This window comes from Mycothermus thermophilus (assembly GCF_041956435.1).
Source record: "Mycothermus thermophilus strain CBS 625.91 unplaced genomic scaffold VTJ04scaffold_2, whole genome shotgun sequence".
Taxonomy (NCBI): domain Eukaryota; kingdom Fungi; phylum Ascomycota; class Sordariomycetes; order Sordariales; family Chaetomiaceae; genus Mycothermus; species Mycothermus thermophilus.
The window spans coordinates 37,005-56,313 of NW_027191428.1; the positions used below are offsets into that span (position 1 = coordinate 37,005).

General features: G+C 54.8%; 7 protein-coding genes and 1 non-coding gene across 8 annotated transcripts; 3 read left to right on the plus strand and 5 right to left on the minus strand.

Moving 5' to 3' along the window:
• Window positions 1-2,012: 2,012 nt before the first annotated feature.
• On the plus strand, window positions 2,013-2,957 carry VTJ04DRAFT_2135 (uncharacterized protein; the record flags this gene model as incomplete). The annotated part of the gene is made up of 1 exon (XM_069359891.1): window positions 2,013-2,957. One exon carries the CDS (start codon window positions 2,013-2,015, stop codon window positions 2,955-2,957), a length of 945 nt encoding a protein of 314 aa, XP_069220656.1.
• Window positions 2,958-3,489: 532 nt separating this feature from the next.
• Window positions 3,490-4,649, minus strand: VTJ04DRAFT_2136 (uncharacterized protein; the record flags this gene model as incomplete). Its single annotated transcript, XM_069359892.1, has 4 exons — window positions 3,490-3,631; window positions 3,703-3,889; window positions 3,956-4,256; window positions 4,329-4,649. 4 exons carry the CDS (start codon window positions 4,647-4,649, stop codon window positions 3,490-3,492), a joined length of 951 nt encoding a protein of 316 aa, XP_069220657.1.
• Window positions 4,650-5,599: 950 nt separating this feature from the next.
• VTJ04DRAFT_2137 (uncharacterized protein) lies at window positions 5,600-6,400 on the minus strand (the record flags this gene model as incomplete). The annotated part of the gene is made up of 1 exon (XM_069359893.1): window positions 5,600-6,400. One exon carries the CDS (start codon window positions 6,398-6,400, stop codon window positions 5,600-5,602), a length of 801 nt encoding a protein of 266 aa, XP_069220658.1.
• Window positions 6,401-8,243: 1,843 nt separating this feature from the next.
• On the plus strand, window positions 8,244-8,966 carry VTJ04DRAFT_2138 (uncharacterized protein; the record flags this gene model as incomplete). The annotated part of the gene is made up of 1 exon (XM_069359894.1): window positions 8,244-8,966. The coding sequence occupies one exon, from the start codon at window positions 8,244-8,246 to the stop codon at window positions 8,964-8,966; it is 723 nt and encodes a 240-aa protein (XP_069220659.1).
• Window positions 8,967-9,446: 480 nt separating this feature from the next.
• Window positions 9,447-9,519, minus strand: VTJ04DRAFT_t46. Its single transcript has one exon. It is a non-coding gene; the product is annotated as a tRNA-Arg (tRNA).
• Window positions 9,520-10,140: 621 nt separating this feature from the next.
• VTJ04DRAFT_2139 (uncharacterized protein) lies at window positions 10,141-15,112 on the minus strand (the record flags this gene model as incomplete). Its single annotated transcript, XM_069359895.1, has 4 exons — window positions 10,141-10,294; window positions 10,350-10,663; window positions 10,742-12,763; window positions 12,833-15,112. 4 exons carry the CDS (start codon window positions 15,110-15,112, stop codon window positions 10,141-10,143), a joined length of 4,770 nt encoding a protein of 1,589 aa, XP_069220660.1.
• Window positions 15,113-16,468: 1,356 nt separating this feature from the next.
• On the minus strand, window positions 16,469-17,229 carry VTJ04DRAFT_2140 (uncharacterized protein; the record flags this gene model as incomplete). Its single annotated transcript, XM_069359897.1, has 2 exons — window positions 16,469-17,157; window positions 17,226-17,229. The coding sequence occupies 2 exons, from the start codon at window positions 17,227-17,229 to the stop codon at window positions 16,469-16,471; spliced, it is 693 nt and encodes a 230-aa protein (XP_069220661.1).
• An 842-nt stretch (window positions 17,230-18,071) lies between these two features.
• On the plus strand, window positions 18,072-18,666 carry VTJ04DRAFT_2141 (uncharacterized protein; the record flags this gene model as incomplete). Its single annotated transcript, XM_069359898.1, has 2 exons — window positions 18,072-18,212; window positions 18,286-18,666. 2 exons carry the CDS (start codon window positions 18,072-18,074, stop codon window positions 18,664-18,666), a joined length of 522 nt encoding a protein of 173 aa, XP_069220662.1.
• Window positions 18,667-19,309: the final 643 nt, after the last annotated feature.

The window sequence follows — 19,309 nt, forward strand, 5'->3', positions numbered from 1 at the left end:
TCCCAAGAATTCGAGAGTGTAAAGACTGAGGAGGAAAAGAATGAACTGCTCCATCAGGCAGCTGTTTCACTCCCGCGCATTTGCCATATCTCAGAATGTCCTGAGACTCTTCATTTTACCGTTCTCACATCGGTGCAAGATGTTGGAGTAACTGAATACCAGACGGCGTCCAAAAAGGGCTACGTGTGCGTATCTGACGCGAGGGACAAAGGAACTCATAATCCCAACGGTCTGTTTGAAATAATATTAAGAAACATTCCCAGGCCCACGACTGTTAGCATCAAATCTCCCAACCATCGTCTACTGGGTAAACAATTCCTTCATTCACTGATCAGCCTAGATTGAAAATGTATAGGCATGTAATTTCTGGATGATTATTTCGTCTCCAAATCAACAGAGAGACCTGACGGAAAGCTCTCGATGTACTCGGGGCTGAGCATGCGGGCAGGCCCTTAACCCATCGTCGATCGACACCCGGGAGTCCGGACGAAGAAAACCGGATTTTTCGGAGGCACAGAGTCGCATGGCTACCTACCTAGGTAAAATTAATAAATCAGTATAATTCTCTAATTTAATTAATCAATGATCCAGCTTGTATAGATCACCCATGGTCGACCAGCTCAGTCATCACCAGTCGGCCTTCTTCCACAAAACCTTTTACCATGAACCCACGCCAGGAACTTACTTTTGCTTCCGAAGATTCTGGGATACCAACCAAACAGCGCAACACACGTTGGTTCCTGGCTACCATATGTGCCATCTCTGGGTCATGGGACGTCGCTCAATATTGGCGGAAGAATTCATTGTCACGCTGCAACCTTGCTACCTTGCCCTTGCAACCTCGCCATGCCGGGGTCTAGCGTTCTCCGGGGGTGACTTCTAACACAACCCTGGAAGACATATTGTGTATGTCCTAAGGTACCACATGCCTAGCCGTTCATCCCACGAGAAAGGGTTCCGGGTTTTTCAGGTGTGCCGTTCCGTGCGCACCCATTGCCCAGAACCTGGGAAACATCAGCCCCAGGCCTGCACACTGCGCATTGACTCCTGACAGAGTAACATCAAACTCTCCAGAGATGTAGAGCCCCGGAAGAGATTGACCAAAGAATGCCTTGACTACGGAGAACAACGGGGGCTTCCGCTTTTCTGAGGACTGGCCGGGTACCTACCACAAATCATCATGTTCTTGGCCTGACAAGATGATTAGGGAAAGGATCCTCTCCTCCTCCAATCCCGAACCCAGTGCCGCACCGGATATCGAACGACACATGCACCCAAGCTTAGCGATTGGTATCGCCCTACCTACATAGGTTGATATCCGGCTTTCTGGAGTTACTTTAATATCTATTCTAGGTCAACCTACCATATGGCTCACCTGCAGCCCATGATTAGTTTCGGCATCACAGTTCACATCAGGGTCCTTCGACCAAGGAGATAGTATGTCCCCTACCCAAAACGGCATGCGATCCATGCCGAGACCATGTTGCCACCCTTTCAAAGGCCATTCGCGCCGCGAACAGTCTACCCCGAGTCTGTCGATTGCTGCCAAGATGGTGTAGTCGGCGGTACACACAGCCGGAGCAGCCCCGCCGGGCGTGCAGAAGCTCACCGCAGCTCGGTAAAATCGGCAAGCCGAGATTTAGCCTCATTCTCTGTTTCCCATGGATACCTATAGCAATGCTCCGGATAGTAGTGGTTGTCACCCAAGGTATCTTTATATTAATTCCCGTGAACATTGCTATTTCTCAGCAGTCGGGACAATCCAACATGTTCTGCGGATCTCTGATCTACAGCCGGCAGTCGACCCCTGGAATGAGGAGTCTATCATCGGAAGCGCGGGGAGAAATGGCCGTACCGGCATGGCCAGAGAACTTCAAATTCACCTCGATCCCGCCGTCTTGAAAACTTCCTCTCCTATGTCAGGGACCAACGTCTTGTTCATCATCGAACTCCTCCGCACGCCTGGCCTACGCCCACCGTGACTCTTAGTCCTGCGAGGGAAGAATCCTGACATGATGAGGTCCATCTATCTCGGTCTGGCAGCAGCACTCTGCTGGACAGGCGCACTCAGCGTCAACCTCGACGCGGCGAAGGATGGCATTGATGTGGTGGCTCTCGCTGCGCAACGCCGTGCCCTGAAGGCTCGCTTTGGGGCCAGCCACGTCGCTTCCCTTCTTGGTATTCGCCAATCGGGTATCCAATGTGGTCCCAGCGCTGGCAGATGCCCGAACGATCTGTGCTGCTCCGACTACGGTTGGTGTGGTGATTCGGTCGATCACTGCCACCCACTCTTCGACTGTCAGCCCCAGTATGGGTATTGCGGATGGCCGAGGCTGCCTCCGACCACCACCGTTGTTCCGACTACTAGCAGCACCTCGACGAGCAGCACTTCGACGACTACCACCATCACTCCGAGCTCCTCGTCTACGTCGACGACAACCACCTCTCAGTCCAGCACCAGCAGCACTAGCACCTCCATCATCCCCTTCCCTACGGGCGAGCTCCAAGTGACCACCAACGGCCAGTGCGGAAACAACACCGTCTGCATCGGCAACCCCAACTTCGGCCCTTGCTGCTCGCAGCATTTCTGGTGCGGTTCGTCCATGGAGTACTGCGGCCCCGGTTGCCGCTCGGAGTTCGGTGCCTGTGTCGGCATTCCGGGCCTGCCGGGCTACCCTGCGGGTAATGAAACTAGCCCGGTTACAAGCGCCGTTCCCAGCAGCACCACCACCACCTCAACCACCACCACCAGCACCACTACCTCGGCGGCACCGTCGTTCACCCTTCCGCCTGGCCAGCGCTCTAGCACCGACGGTCGTTGCGGCAACGGCGTCAACTGCCTTGGCTCACCCTTCGGACGCTGCTGCAGTCAGTTTGGCTGGTGCGGTGATGGTGATCAATACTGCCCGTACATCGTCGGCTGCCAACCTGAGTTCGGTTACTGCGACCCACGGTAGAAGGAGAAGGAAGAGGAATAGATGGGGAAGGGAGCTGTGGCTTTATGACTGGCGAAGGGAAAAGGCGATAGTGTCGGCTTGTGTATAGATGTCACCCCAGCTAATCCGAGTTGTGTTGTTTCATTAATTATTATGATCCTCCCGTGATGATCCTGGTCTTGGATTGATTGAGCGTTCCAGTGTCCTAGCTAAATTCCACGTTCAAGGCACTGAACAAACTGAAGATGGAAGACCCAAGGTTCGGGCGTCATTTATTAGATGAATGGATGGCATTCACATTAAATCATGTTCCCCTTTTTCCCGGCCTCCCCTTTCCCCAACCTTCCTTTTCCCTTTTCCCAACCCCGATGTTCCCAATTCCCGTTATGCAAACCCTATTACCCCGTTGATCGTCGCGCGTCATTAAAAGTCAAGTAAAGGATAGTAACACACGACCATCCACCCTTTTAGGGTGGATGAGGACAATACCCGAAGCAGATATCTTCCTTCGTTTGAGATCCACTGCAGAAAGTCTCACATTCATGGATGCCGTTTAGGCAGTGGTGGTAGCCTGAGGCTCGGCCTGTGAGCTGGCAGATTGGGCCTCGGTTGCCGCTGAATGATGAGTGCAGGTAGACTGATTCCCCTTAAAGGAAAGCTGCCGCTTCTCTGACTCCATTTTCTCGATGTCGTTCCTGTGAATCTGTCAGCCTCCGCATTCTTGAGGGTAATTGTGCATGTTTGAGCTTTCTCATTTGGAGCATACCAGTCTTGTCCTGGATTGCAATCCTGCCACCGCAGGTACTTGAGGAGAACATAAAAGCCGCAAGCCAAGAGAGAACCCAACAGAGGGCCAACCCAGTAAATCCAAAAGTAGCCCGGAAACGAGTGGCCAACAACGGCAGGACCAAGGGAACGTGCCGGGTTGAGAGAGCCACCAGTGAAGTAAACGCCTTGACGCATCGTGTTAGCCGACGTCTGACGTGTTGGAGACGACACACTCGCTATGGGTCACTCACCAACAAGCTCGCAGAGGAAAAAGGCGATGCCGATGGCGAGAGGAGCAAGGTAGGTTGCCTTGTGCTTCTCAACGGCCACCATGAGGATGACAAACACCAACTGAGCCGTGAGGAACATCTCAATGAAGAGGCCTTGGACAATGGTTGCTCCTCCAGCCAAGGTGGTTGCGACAACCATAGGGCCCGGAAACAAGGCCGACACAACACCCGCTGCAGCAATGGCTCCCAGGAATTGGGCAATGACGACAAGAACAAAGCGGACCGGCGAGAGACCGCCAATCAGAAGCAAAGCCAGGGCCACCTGAAAGAATGACTGTTTTAGCACATGTGTCCAGCCCATGACCAGCAATCAGTGATGATGACTGAGACATACCACAGGGTTGAACAAACCGCCAGTAACGCGGTAGAAGACCCAAACATTGGTCAAGAGGCTCATGCCGAATGCTAGTGCAATGAACATCAGATTGGACGTATTGGGCAAGCCATCGTTGTTGGTCGGAGGAGGCGTATTGGCGAGCTGGGTCCCGGCGAAGGAAAAGAAGAGAAAGAGGAACGTGCCAACAAATTCTCCCAGAACAGCCACAATGTTGTTGTGCTTCGTCAAGGGCCGTGTGAGCATAGGCAAGAAGGAAGAGCTGCCATTCTCGTGTCCGTCAGACGCGCTAAAGAAGGTGGGACGGCGTAGAAGTGTCATCGTTACAGTGATACGTATTCTGAGGTATAGGATATAGGAAGCTAAAGGAGTAAAGGAACAGGCTTGAGAGCACCGTCCGCCCTGGAGGTTTCAGCCTGAGGATATATCAAAGATGTATGGGACGAGGAGTGATGCGCAGCATGAAGGCCGACACCGTCAGGGTGAGGGCGCCCTAGATATATCTCATTGTCCCTCGAGGGGTGCCACTGACGTCGGTTTGATGTCATCCATGGATTGACCCCCGAGACTGGCCCGCGGCTTTCTTCCTCTCGCCATGCCTGAACCCTCTTAGGAATAATTCGGACAACCCCGCCATCTCAGACGCCTGCAGCTGCATTGCCCGGACTGTGAGCTTGCTGGTAGTCTGAGCTCAGTGGACCTGTGGCCTGGTCAGGACGCATCTGATGCGGTATCATCACCCGTTTTCGGGTCAGCCCGTTCAAGGCTAGCCGTGTTCATTCTTTGTTGACCGCTCCGGGAGGCTCCGGGGGTCTGGTCAGGACGGGAAGAAAAGCTTAAAAAAACTAGCACAAGCTGACATCTGCCAAGATCACCACACTGGAGTGAGTCGACCACGAATCGCATAACCCGCATTGAAAGCAAAGCACAAATGAGTTAGCCTCGAGCTGAAGTTTCATGCCATTATCTGGAATAATTTCTCATTCCCCAGGGTTCTAGACCAGATTTGCGGCAAAAAAGGTTGTCGCGCAGGGCCGAGACTCACAGGCATGCAAACGATCGGCGGAGAAAAACAAGCTCTCTGTCCACCACAACCTCGATGAGGTTGCAGTTTTTTGCCCTGCAGCTTGGAAACCCCCAAACCCACATGCGCTTCGACGGAGGAAGGACGCCACACCGCGGCTCCCTGTCGCCCGGTCGGAGAAGACCCCGAGGCATCCATACACCTAGCTAGTCCCACCCCTTGCCCATCCAGCCCCTAGCTCGCCGGGTTATTCTGGGACTTGAACGCCGCTAATCTCTCCCAACACAGCGAGCAACTCATCTTGCAACTTTTCATCATTCGCAACCGCGTTGGGTCGTTGCGCTCTTGAGTTGTAGAAATAGCCTCCGTTTGTCCAGTCTTCCTGGTCTTCACCCAAAGCCAACATGACAAAAGACTTGATGCTGTCCTCGATTCGTCCCGTCGCCGACGGTCCGCCCATTTTAGTCGGCACCCACCCCGGGTCCACCGAGTAGCAGCCCACCTCAGGCCATTGCCGGGCAAACGCCTTGGCGAGCATGACATTGTGGAGCTTGGTGTCGCTGTAACCCGATGCTGTGAGGTCGAGTCTGCCATGGCCGCCGACATTTGGTTGACCCCCTGCGTGCATGCCCGAGGAGACGTACACGAGCCGCTTTGGTTTGGCCATGAGGCAGGTGAGCAGGTACGGCGCGAGTGTATTGACGGTGAAAGTGGCGGGAAGCGGCTTGCCCCGCACCTGGCTCTGGGAGGAAGTGCTGTGGTCTTTGGCATTGCCGCTTGATCGAATGAAGACTCCGGCGTTGTGGATGATGGCGTCGTACGGTCCGAGCTTGTCGGCGTCGACGGCTAGGCGCTTGATCTCATCAATATTCCTCAAATCCGCTACCAGAACAGCATCAGCTCCCGGACATGCCGCTGCTGCGTCCCGTGCTCGCTCGGGGTTTCGAGCGTGCAGGACAACCTGGTAGCCTTGAGAGACAAGACGTTGTGCCGTCAAGGAGCCCAGGCCGTCGGAGGAGCCCGTGATGAAGAACCGACTGCGAGCCATCGTGCGGCGAGATCGAGCAGGCCAATGATGGTGAGAACTGTGAATTAATCGGTAGTATCTGGAGGTCTGTTCACACTATGCAATCTCCTCTCATTTGCTGACCCAGAACACCGGCGTCATGCAGCGAAAAGGGACAGGTTTGTGATTCGGGGACGAAACATAAAAACCTGCACTTCAGAAGCATGGGAACGGAGAGGCGGATCTTGGCAGAGATGAGCTGGGGTTGTGGAGGAGTTATCCTGGACGTACCCCTGTTCTGCGTCAAGGGATATTCGGCTTACCTGACATGGTAGTCCGACCTAGGTACCTGACCTATACGGGGCGCGGCCTACCCTGTCAGTCCGGAGAGATTCTTACTTGGCGATATTCTTCCACATAACAGGTCAAACTGTGCCTCTGCACCGTGGCTATGTGAGCTGGGAATTATTTCCCGGCGAGGCCCCAAGCAACCTGTCAGTCTGACATTCAGAATAGGTCCAGCAGTTCCAGCCCACGACGATGTGCCCGAACAGTGCCTCGGGTACATACCTGATTAGGGTACTGAGGTGTTAGAAAATGAAAAAGAACGAGGCAAAAGAGAAAGACGAGATGACGAGTTGTCCAGGGATATCAAGAGCGATCGGTCATGAAAGAGCGACGCCCTCCGTACATACATCTTCGGCGTCTGTCTTGGCGTCCACTGGTCGTTGACAATCATGATTCCATTCCGAAAGAGAAGCCTGCGAGGGCAGAAGACACCTGTTATTAATTGCGAATCCATCTGAAGCATCAAGCCACTAAGACTACCCGTAGGATCTAAGATGGAGCAACTCGGTGCGTGAATTATCCCAGCTCATTGAATTTTCTCGAAATCCATCAGCCGAAAGAAACACCGAGTCTTCGGCGCCGACCTAGCTCTGCGGGTTGGTTGTTGTTCCGATGTCAAGCGCTGAGGTAGCATTGTGCCTGGGGCAGGTCGAGCTGACAGTTGAGGCTGCTCCTATTTCAGGCAACCCCAGGGGCTGGGGTTGATCTTCCGATTCGGGGGTGACATCCCGCCTTGTCGCAGGCCAACTGCTGACACTCCAGACGGTTCAACCATTGGGCCACTCTCAACTGCTAGATGTGTGCAACATAGGAACAACTTTTGTGGTGATTATTGGTCGGCTGGTATGAGTCCGACTCAAGTCCCAAAGCGAAAATATGAACAACCTATTTCAGTTACCGAGTGTGTGGACAATACTACCATCGTTCAGTGAAGCTCGGTGTCACCAGTTCACCGTCTTAGGGGCCCGCCACATGAGAGTGGGCTCACTCACACGACCTGTGCCGCACGACTGTGTCTGAGAGTGAATGAGGCGAACATGATGACTTCATGACATAGTGAGAACTTTCACCGAGCTGTAGGCTCACTGACTTCATCTTTCTTGTAATCGTCCCGATCTCCGAAATGAGCGCAATCAATCGAGCAGTCATCCACCTCAACGAGTTATGCCGTCGTTCTAATTTTGCAATTTCACCATGGCTTCCAGAGGACATCGCGAGGAATCGCCATCTCCATTCGGAGTCAGCAAGGCGTTGGAGATACGCCGGCTACGGATCTCAACGGACGAACAACACCAGGTCGAGAGAGGGGGAAAGAGTCTTGTCATAAGGGCCCAAACGTGTATAAAAGGAGGACGATGGTTCGACATCTCCAGCTCGAAATCATCACCATCATCAGCAGCATCAAAGCCTCAGAGATCAATCAGCCTACAAAAGCAACAGCTTCCCAGCCTTCCCAGCCTCCAACAACCAGCCTTCAAAACACTCTTCTTGCTCAGCTCTTCTTAGCTTCGAAAGCAACTCCTTTTTCACTTTCAAAATGAAGTTCCAGCTCATCGCCGCTTCCACCGCTCTCCTCATCGCCTCGGTTGCCGCCCTCCCGGCCCCGACTGCCGAGACTGAGGTGAACAACCTGGCCATTGACGCCCGCGATGTCCAGGTCGTGGACGGCCTCGTTGCTCGCGCCGATGCGGCTCCCGAGCAGGTGGATGGCCTCCTGGCCCGTGACGACGACGACGACGATCTCGAATTGGATCTTGACGAGGACATGGACATTGCCTTGGAGGCTCTGTTCGCCCAGATTATGGACATCCCGGATGAGATTCTCGAGCAGGGCGACGAGGCTCTGAACAAGTGGCTCATCGAGAACGGCTACCGCGAGCCCGGCGAGCAGAAGCGCGACGTTGAGGAGGCCGACGACGATGCCGCCGAGGGTTCGCTGGATTTTTTCGACGCCGGTCTTGAAGGCTCTGAGGAGGAGGCCGATGGCGGCCTCGTGGCGCGCGGCCAGCTCGAGGCCCGCCGCAACAAGCTCAAGTGCGCCCTGGCCGTCGCGAAGATGATTGCGACCAACGTGGTTCCCGCTGCTAAGCTCCTGCGCATCAAGAAGTACATCAAGGCTATTGGTGGCGTCACTAAGGCCGTCAAGCTCATCTTCAAGGGCAAGAACAAGGCTCAGTGGATCAAGGCCGGCGGCCAGACCCTCTACAAGCTTGTCCAGGAGATCATCGGCATCACGGAGATCAAGAAGCACTGCTTCTAAAGTGTCACAACACCACAGCACATGGAATATGGCAAAATAAGACGGCATGGGCTCGGGTCTAGGTCTTTTTTTGGATACTAGGGTCAGGGGTCAGGTGTTCGGAGGGCTCGGTTCGGATTGCATTCGGATTGGGGTTTCCTGAGGGTGGTTGAAAATAAGGGGGTGGGAACGGGGAATGGTTTGGGATGGCGGTTCAGTTTGCTCTTGTTTTGCTTTGCTTTGTCTTCTTTCCTTTCTTTCTCGTCGCTCGTTTGACTATCTTTTCTCGCTTTTTTGTTGCTTGCTCTTTGTACTTCGCTCTTCCTGGGAAGCTGCCAATTTGAGTTGTTTTTCATTCAACAGATCTGGCTCATCGTCTCGCGTGATAAGATGCCCAAGGCAGAGGCCATGACGACACTTGAGATGCTTGAGATGAGTATCATGGGGCAAAAGAACAAAACTGCCGGTTCCCCATGAGGAACTTCCTCAAAGACCAAAAATCGACCCACCCAGGAGTCGAACCTGGAACCTTTCGATCCGTAGTCGAATGCTCTAGCCATTGAGCCAGCGGGCCTGATTACCTGTTGTTGAAAAGGTTTTCTGCACATGTGCTTTTAAGCGGTCTGTGAATTGTGGATTGTTGTACCCACCGATCAGGGGACCATCAGGGCAAGGGCCCGGGGTATCCAGGCAGGTTTGGTGGGCCGGGCCGGCCCGAGGTGGGACTCAGGAACGCCAGCAAACTTGTCTCAATGAGGAAAGGGAATTTTGCAGTGCGACTGGTCGTGTATGCCCTCAGGAAACACTGGTAAGTTGTCAAATTCGGCTGCCTACTCCTCAGCTATGTCCAATGCTTGACGCTTTTTGTTGATGTTCTCACTTCAGAGTTTGTGGCTGGGCTCGGTCCGGTTATCCATCTTGATGGGTCCACTCATCGGTCCGTGCCAAGCCGGAAGAAGTGGGTCACATCGCCGGTCTGTGCCGGTTCCATTCGGCCCGGGGTTGCGCAAGGCAGTGAGCCAACAGACTCTTGTCACAGTCAGTTGGCATAGCATGTAATAGCTCAGCCCACCTGATGCTGGTGCTGGATATGGACCAGACCCTCTTAGAGGATTAATACCCTCAATCACAAAGTCACAACTGAGATTCTTCCGATGCCATGCTGCGTGCTTGAACCAAATAAAATATGTACACTTCAAGTCTCTCTGTGGCCCTCAACTGTGTTCATATCCCTCCGTTTAAACCATCCGTTGACCGTATCTATGCCTCGAGTCAATGCGCGGAACAGTGGCCCGAAACCGAACGTCATCCGTCTAACGCGGACTGTGTAGAGGAAGAAGTACACCAGCCTGGAGGGGGTTAGTCAACCGTAACTCGGCATCTGGATATTGGTGCTTAACTTACATGCAATTGGTGACACAAAACATCATGAAAATGCCCATGTTGCGCCACTTCAGGGACGGATCGATGCCCAGGTGCTGAAGGTACTCGGCACCATCAGCATAGGGGCAGTAGCTGCAGTCGGCTGTAGAGTTGGGATTCAAAAGATATCCCCGGCCAATGTCCTTTACAAAGTCGCCCGCAAACTCCGCACACGTCTTCCCCGGTGGCGGGTCGAAATGAGCGGCCTCGGCCGGTAGGCAGCGCACCTCCTGGCCGACCAGAGTAGCTGAGAGCACACCGGATACCCAGTAGGAGGCCGGGTTAAGCCAGTACAACTACAAAAGTCGGTCAGCATATTAAAACGTCGGACCCGCATAATATGAGGTCGCCGGTTTGGAAGAGAGGCCACTTACCCAATGTTTCCAAAACACGTTCAGTTGAGAATACGGGACCACGACGCCATTGAACAAACCAAAGGCGACAAGAAAGCACGGCAATGTGTTGCTGATGACAGTAAAGTTGGGGGCCCATGAGCAGATCCACTGAGCCCAGCTGCTCTGGAATAAAAAGAAGAGCATCGTCATCAAAAACACATAGCCTGCCGATCCAGCATCTCGTGGCATGCCCGTTGGCAAGTACCACAACACCCAGTAAAGCACCGAGGCAACGATACCGCCGGGTATTTCGGACAGTATCTCGGCGGTTGCGAAGGAAGCCCACGAGTAAATCCGCGATGGGTACTCACGGGTCTCCCAGAGAGCCCGATCCATGTAGAACCGAGGGAGAACAGCGTTCATGACGGCCGCGGGAATCATCACGATGAGGAAGGAGGAGAATATGCGGTTCTGGAGGTCGCTTGCAGCTTCACCCAAGTTCCAAAAGGTAAAGCCGTTGAACAAGCCAATCAAAACGGCCGTCCAAAATCTTCCGTAGAGGTAGGATGGCGAGCGCCACTGCCGGCGGAAGATGCGCTGCGTAAGGAGAATGGTTTGTGTCGTCCACGGCGCCGCAAACTCCGACCGGACGGCAGTATCTCCCGTAGAACCAGAGAGAATGAGCGTCTGCGCCGACGCAACAGGATTTTGCCGCTCCTTGAGTCTCTGGATCTCTTTGATAAGCTCTCGCTGTTCGTCAGACTTTTTCCACTCATCATCCCAGTCGATTCTGGAGCCATCCGGCCGGCGAGCACCCTTGACGGCAGTTTCGAGCAGGAACTCGGCCACGTTGCGGCCAGGAGCGCAGTGTACGCCACGGTCTGCAAAGTAACGCACCACATCCACACCATCCTCTCCGACAGGACCAAAGTAGACCGTGTTTCCTCCGGGATTCAGGGCCAGAATCAAGTCGAATTGTTGAATCAAGTCCGACGACGGCTGGTGAATGGTACAGATGATGGCCAAGCCGGCGGCACACAAACGACGGAGGAAACGCACAATCGACATGGCCGACTGGGCGTCGAGACCGCTCGTCGGCTCGTCAAGGAACAGCAGAAGCGACGGGCGCGCAGCGAGCTCGACCGCGATCGTCAAGCGCTTCCGCTGCTCGACGCCGAGGGACCCCACCAAAGCGTGCTCGACTGGGCGGAGCTCCAGAAGGTCAAGAACAGTCTCGGCGTAGGCGAGCTTCTCGTGCCGTGGCACCCCGGGATCCTGACGCAGGATGGCAGAGAACTCCACGGCCTCGCGGACAGTCGCCGACTCCTCATGCACATCCATCTGCTCGACGAAGCCTGTCGAGCGGCGGAAATCGCTCGGAAGCGGACGCCCGTCCACGAGCATGCTCCCCGTCACCACCCCGACTGTTTGCCGTTGCGACAGGGTATTCAGCAGAGTTGTTTTGCCTGCCCCGCTGGCTCCCATCAACGCCATCATGACGCCTGGCTTAGCGTACCCGCTGATGTTGTTCAAAAGTCGTTTGGTGCCGGATGGCGTGGTTATGGTGTAGGCCACATCTTCCCAGGTGAATACTCTGTCCTTACTGATTAGGCTCTTGGGGGTATCGCTGCCGGAGCCAGAGGAAGCGGAGGTCTGAACTTGTGATTGAAGTTCATCCACTCCAGCTATGGCCCCTTTTTCCTCGTCGCCTTTGCTGCTGGAAGCAGTCCGCTTGGACTTCTTTGTGAAGACGAGCTTCCCAGGCCCGTGCCCACCAAACGATACAACCTCGGTGGCAAACATGGTGACTAGGAGATAGAGAGCTGTAAAGCCAAGGAGGATGCCAAAGTTTCGCCAAAGGTGGGATCGGAAGTAACCAAACTGCACCGCAATAAGGTCATCCCCTAGCACGTCAGTGCTTCCAGGGCGTGCCCCAGGGACGGCACATCCTTGATTCGCCGGCGAGACCTCTGGACCTTGAGGGACGAGGTCAGAGGGTGCGCAATCCAGCACACGACCATGGAACTCGTTGGACACGACCGCCTCGAAAGAGTAGCTCAACTGTGTTTCGATTCTCTTGTGTCAGTCCTTTCTCATATGTCTCTCAAGGAATGGGAGGCTGTCACTGACTGGATTGACATAGGCAATCCACCCGAACCATATCTTCTGCGACAACAGGACCGGCCGCGCAATGACGTAGCCTGTGCATATGGCAAGGATGTTCAAGGCCATGCTTGCGAAGCGGACAGCGTCATCAATAGTGGGCGACAGTGCTGCAAACAAACGGTACAACCCGGTCAGGGAGATGGCAGTCGTGTACGTAAAGAGGAGCTGGATGAAGAACTTGTCGGCGCGGCGGTCGAGGCCGCTCATAAAGTACAGGATCGTGACGAAAACGACAACCTGGGGGATGAGGACAAGAAAGTCGGTAAGAGCACGAGCGAGGATAACAGCGCTGGGTCGGTAGAAGGCGTAGTCACGGTGGCGAGCGATGACGGCGCGTCCTGAGACGGCTTTGATGAGCTCGGCCAGCTGAAGCCAGCCGATGAAGACGACGGCGAAGAAGACGGCGCCGCCGCGCACAAAGCTGCCAGCTGTCGACGATGGTGAGTTGTAAAACAGGGAGCCAACGATCAGCCCATTGCTGATGATGGTGAAGCACTTGGAACCCAACTCCGTCTTGTTGCCCCAGATGAGCCACAGTTCACGCCGGGCACACACAGCGACTTGTCTCCAGAAGGGCACTGTGTAGTTGGACTTTGATGGTACTCGGCGCGACTTTTGTGCTTGAACCGACTCCTGGAACTGGCGTGTGTCCGAGTGACCTGTTGCCATGAGATGGTTTTCAAATTCAGCCACATCTGCCAGCAGTCGCTGGTAAGCAGGGCTCTGCCGGAAAGCCTTTTCGAGCTCCTCGGGTGTTTTGGGGCAACGCTCCTCCCAGCCTTCGCGGAACCGGCGTGATACGGGATCACAGAGTGAGGTCAGGAAGTCGGGTGTCGTTTGGCGTGGCGCTGCATAAAACCCAAGGTCTTTAAAATACTTGCGCGCCTCGGTTGCCGGGCCTTGATACAGCATCCTGCCTTGGTCGATCACCAGGACACGGTCCATAAGCTCGTAAATGCCCTCGCCTGCCTGGTACAAGGTGGTGATCGTTGTGCGTCCTGACACGTCTGTCATGATGCGCAGCGACCGAGCGTAGTCGAGTGCCGTGGACGCGTCGAGCCCGCGAGTTGAGTTGTCCCAGCAAACCACGGCGCTCTTGGTGGCTAGGGTTTCGGCGATGCTCACGCGTTTGCGCTCGCCCCCTGACACACCGCGGATAAAGGCGTTTCCGACGAGAGTATGCTCGGTGTGCCGAATTGAGAACATGCGCAGGAAGGCATCCACAATGGTGTCGACGTGGTTGCGCAAGCCACGGCGAGTTTTGTTCAGCAATGCAAACCTCAACGTCTGCCCGACGGTCAAGGCTGGCAGATGCTCGTCGTTCTCGGGGTTGTAGACGACCTCGCCTCGGTATCGACGCCGTACCTCGTCTGCGGGAATGCCCCCGTACGACACTTCGCCCTCGACAGCCGCGTACCCATCGCGGTTGTTGGCTATTGCCCGCAGGAAAGTGCTGCATCCGCTCCCTGGTCGTCCAAGAACCAGCATCATCTCTCCAGGCCGCACGACGCCGGTGAAATCGTGAATGAGGGTGCGGAGCTCACCATGAGCGCCGCGGCCAAACCGCAACTTCGGGAAGTAGCGGCAAAGGAGGTGGTATAAGTCCGGTCCGAATGTTCCCAGGATGAACGTCGGCAGCGTTCGCACCGTCGAGGTGCCCGTAGGCGCGCCCTTGACGGTCAGGTGTTTGAACACCACACCAACCTTCTTGGTTGACTCGCCGGTGTCGGTCCGTTTCTCGAGATGGCCGTCTCGTATAAACTTCTCCAGAGAGAAATCTTCGGCATCAGTGCTGTCTGCGGCATCTCCTTGGGTTTCTTCCACATTCTCATGGTTTCTCCTTTCTTGAGATTCTTTGTTCTCCATCCGGTTGGCACGAACTTCTGGAATCATCTCCTGGTCTTGTCGGCTCTTGCGGGACATGATTCGATGCAGGATACTCTTCCCACTTCTTGTTGACCGGTGCGAAGCGGCGCCGTGCGACGTTGTCCGCATCATGCCTGCGCTAAGCTCCTGTTGCAGCTCTGCCAACTCATGCATGGCGGCCAGTTGGTTGACGGGTCCGCCGACATCCCTCTCCCCCCAAATACCCTCTTCGCCTTGAGAGACTGAGCTGGCGTGGGCATCGCGAGCTTCGCTCGAGCGCCTCTCTGGGGAGGTCGTTTCATCGCGGTGATGGAGAGGGATGGTGAGACCCTCTTCGGCCGTCCGACGCAAGGCCTCTTCGGTGGACTCGCTAAACATATCGGCGGGATCTCTTTGTGGACAATACTAACGAGGTTGTCAAAGAGAATAAGGCCTGGGATCCCGCCGTGTCAAGACTCGCATACTTGCTGAAGACGACTAGATTCCTGTGACAACAGGTGGCTCGAATGGGTGAACCGAGAGAATTGGGCGCTGAGTACCGTATATTTATGGGGACTACCGATGATAGCTATTTGTGATTTCTCAGCAGTCATGGTGGAGATTTCGATATCTTTCTTTTGGAGATCAAGGTTTTTAGGTACGGTAGTTTGACCGCCAAAATCGCAATCGAAAGGAAGCCAGGGTCCCGGCAAAGGTTGCCGAAGCCCGGGGAACGGTACCGGCGATAGTGTCGTACATCCGCAGCTCCCGTTACCGCCCCGGAATGTGACGTTCTCCAACCTCTTTGGCACCTCCTCAGCTTAGTCGATGGCGTGCTGGTCCAAGAGCCATTTCAAGATAAGGTCAGCCAGTGGTTAATCGGGTCACGGCTGAAGCCCAGTCTTGCCATCCTGCTTGACCGGACTTAAGCCGTTTTCCTGGTCACCCGTGTTCCGTGTTCTGAACTAGATCACTGACAAATGGGAAAGGTCACCTTCAGTGAGTTCCTCCGAACTTACAAATCCGCCAGCGTGACTACTTACATCGATGATGCTTCCAAGGTCATCAAGGTTCCCAAAGACCCCCAGCTTCCCCAGGCCGAGAAGTGAATCACCATGATGCAAGGAAGGGACAAACATTTGTAAGCCAAGCTTTGGATTTCAAGCTCCATTTCAGATTTTATTCTCCCAAGTTTGCTGGTTAAGATGAACCCTGCGATCTGCTTCCGTCAGCATGCAGAGAAGCCGTCATCCGCTCCGCCCCATCAACCAAGAGCTGGATTCGTCGCGAGAAGATCGATTCAGAATGAAATCATCGGATACATTCACGGAGGTGTGGGTTTAGTGCCTTCTTGCGGGGCTAAGCCGCAGGCGCAGGGTGGGGGGCCAAGAACCGGCCGGCGACGAGGAGGTCTGGGGTAATGTGTGTGTCACCTGGGCTGGGACCATTGAATCTACCGTGCTATCCGCCATCAAACCAGCCGGGCTAAACAAAGGATCCTGAGGAACAATAGGTAGTCAAGACCTGAGAATCAAGGGTACAAGAGTCCCCGAAATACGATGGAGCGAAAACGGTGTGGACGACAAATCCCTTCATGGTTATGTGGTTCGTCTCATCATCAATAAAATGGAAATATGGACAACATCAAACACCCATGTAGACACCGATATATTCCAAGATATTCGTTGCTTAATATTCCAACACAACTGGCCGACCCTATCTTCCACTCACACACCCAGTATCTCCCCCAGTCCGTCAGTACCCATCCCCTCCACCTCCCATCTTGAGCTTCAGCATCTCCCTCAACGCCGCAATCTCAGCCTCCTGACGCGCCAGCCGAATCTTCAAATCATCCCGCTCCTCCGTCACCTTCCGCACCTCGGCCTCCAACTCCTGGATCCTGTCGATCTTCTTCTGCCGGTACCGCTTGGCCGCGAGGTTGTTGCGGTATCGTCGGTCGAGCACCTCAGGGTCAACCTCTTCTTCCGTAACGACAACCGACGCATGATGTCGTGGCGTTGAGTGGGTAGTGAGGCCTGGCCCTGGAGTTTGTTTCGTTACCCTGCCATCGACAGTGCGCGAAAGCGATGTCGCTGCTGGCCGACGACCCGGCCTGGAGGATGATGGCTTCTTGGCAGGCGGCAACTTGAGGCCAGGGTAGAGTGGTGGATTGTCGAGGCTCGAAGAGGAATCGGGGGATGGAGTTTGCAAAGGAGCGGTGGTCGGGGTGCTGGTGAGCGATGGAGCCGCCGAGGTTGAGGCCCCGGAGGGCACTGCCACGGAAGCAGGGAGACAGTCCAAAAGCGGGACAGCCAACGGGTCGAAGGTAGATGTCAGGTCGAGGTTCAAGGCTGGGGCTGAGAGAGAGGAAAAGTCTTGACCGCCAACGAAGGAGGTCGGAGTGGGATCAGCTATGTCGAGAGCAATGACAGCCGGATCCCAGACTGGATTGTCGATCAAGAAGTCAAGGTCATGGTAGGGGTTGAGTTGTGATAGAGAATCATGAAAGAACCCATTGCTGGGGTTGGAAGAAGGCGAAGACGGCGAGGCGGACGCGACACATTCTGGCGGCTGTTGTTGTTGTTGCGCCCAATCGTTCACTATATAAGGGCGGCCTCGTTAAAGCAGAGGCCGCAAGAGCCTTCTCTTCAAAGAGTGGAGTTAGTTTGAGAACGAGTTGTGAGTTGGGAGATGGAGAAGAATCCAGGAGACCATCATGTGGCGAGAGGCGTCATTATGTATAATCGACCAAGGATAGGGACACACCCCCGTGTCTCCATCAATCTCTCGTCTTTGCTTCGCCACTCCTCCGTCTGCACAACCAAAAGAGCTATGCAGATAGCATGGTATGTCGATGATAGGCCAGACAATCCTACCAAACCGATGAAGGATGACTGGCTCATCGAGAGTGGCTTTTTGAAAGAGATTACCAGTAGAGCTAACATCCCATGACGGAGCACCTGATCGAGGATACTCGGCGTTTCTCGAGGGGTCTGGGGGGGGGCACCGTTGAGTTCGCCCGCTCAAGAAAACTGCCTCATGGTATCTACACCTAGGATTTAGAGAATGTATCAATTCTGTGACCTACATGACTCCTTCTCCGAAGCATTCTGGCCAGACCATGATATCCATTGGATGACAATCTCCCCGTTTATCTCAATGAAGACAACCAAGATTGGCTCATGGAGGTTCAGGACACCCCGGCCCCACATGGACAACGACCCCACCTTGGCAATGACAGAGGTTCGACAATGTCAACAATGAACCCGTTCACAACAAAGAGCAGTCGACGTCTCCGACACAAGCCACAACACAGATTACCTATCTCCAAGCCCCCGTCACCCGCCTATTGAACACCATGTCGAGCTCAAGCCGCACCTACGCTGACTGTGTCGCGTCCCTGCGCACGTCCCTCGCCTTCCTCGAGTCCTCCGTTGCGACCCTCGACGCAGGGGTTCAAGACTTCCCCCGACTCACCACCGTCCTCAAGACCGTCCGCGTATGTGGCTTCCCTCCTACCTTGCCGTGTCGCCAACCACACCTCCAAATCTAACCACCACCCTGAAACCCAGCATTACGAACTAATCCCCCAAACCACCCTCGCCGCCGCCGAAGCCTCCTTGCGCGACGAGATCGGGCCCTTCATCACCCTCCTCCTCGACCGCGCCGACAAACACATCGAACGCCAAGCGCGGCGCATCGAGACGCTCAAGGCGCGCGCGGAGCTCAACGCGGGCCGGCTCTCGGCGTATGATGGGGCAGCAACCACGGCACAACGGGCCAAGGAAAAGCAGGCCAAGGCCTCCCGGGGGAAATCGCTCGACGGCAGCGCGGCGCTTCGCGCAAAGATGGTGCGCCAGCGCAAGGAGGCCCTCAAGTACAGCGTGGAGAGGTTGGAGCTGGAGGTGTTGCAGAAAGAGAGGGAGCTGCGGATGCGCTTGGATCAGGTGTGATCCGCTGTCTCTGAGGACCTATCTTAAGTCCGGGTGCGATACCACGTTGACAGTGGTCGGCCTGTGCCGTTGTGAAGCGTGCCCTTGCCCGTTCTGGCACCTTAGGCCTGGATGAGGGAGACGCCCCTCTGGGTCCGGTTGTGGCCTACACACGGCTCAACGGCTCCCTCGGAGGATGGTAGATCCCCCGTCCAATTGACGTGAGATGGGTCATGCCATTTCCGAAAAACCCTACGGACAACCACTTGTTGTCACCACAAATCGCCATTGGTAACAACCCAGCCCGTTGGCTGTCGAGACGGCTCACCAAAGTACCCGGTCAGGAATCATCAGGTGTCATGAAGTTGCGCTGTTGGCAGCCGTGCGTTGAGATCGACCCGTTCCGCTAGCCTCAATGAACCACAGACAGGTACTTTCCAGAGCTAAACGAAAGATGGCTGTTGGATTATATGTGATCCGAGTTTGGGGGATACTTCGACTCCGGGATGTGTCAGGAGATAATGGGGGGCTCGAAAACATGCAGAACACATACACGACTGTGCTCTGGGCCTGAGAATTGGAGACAGTCATTATATACCTGAGAGGCTAACGTTTGAACAAGATTACAAAGTCATACTAGTCTGGCTGGGATGTTTGCGTCAAT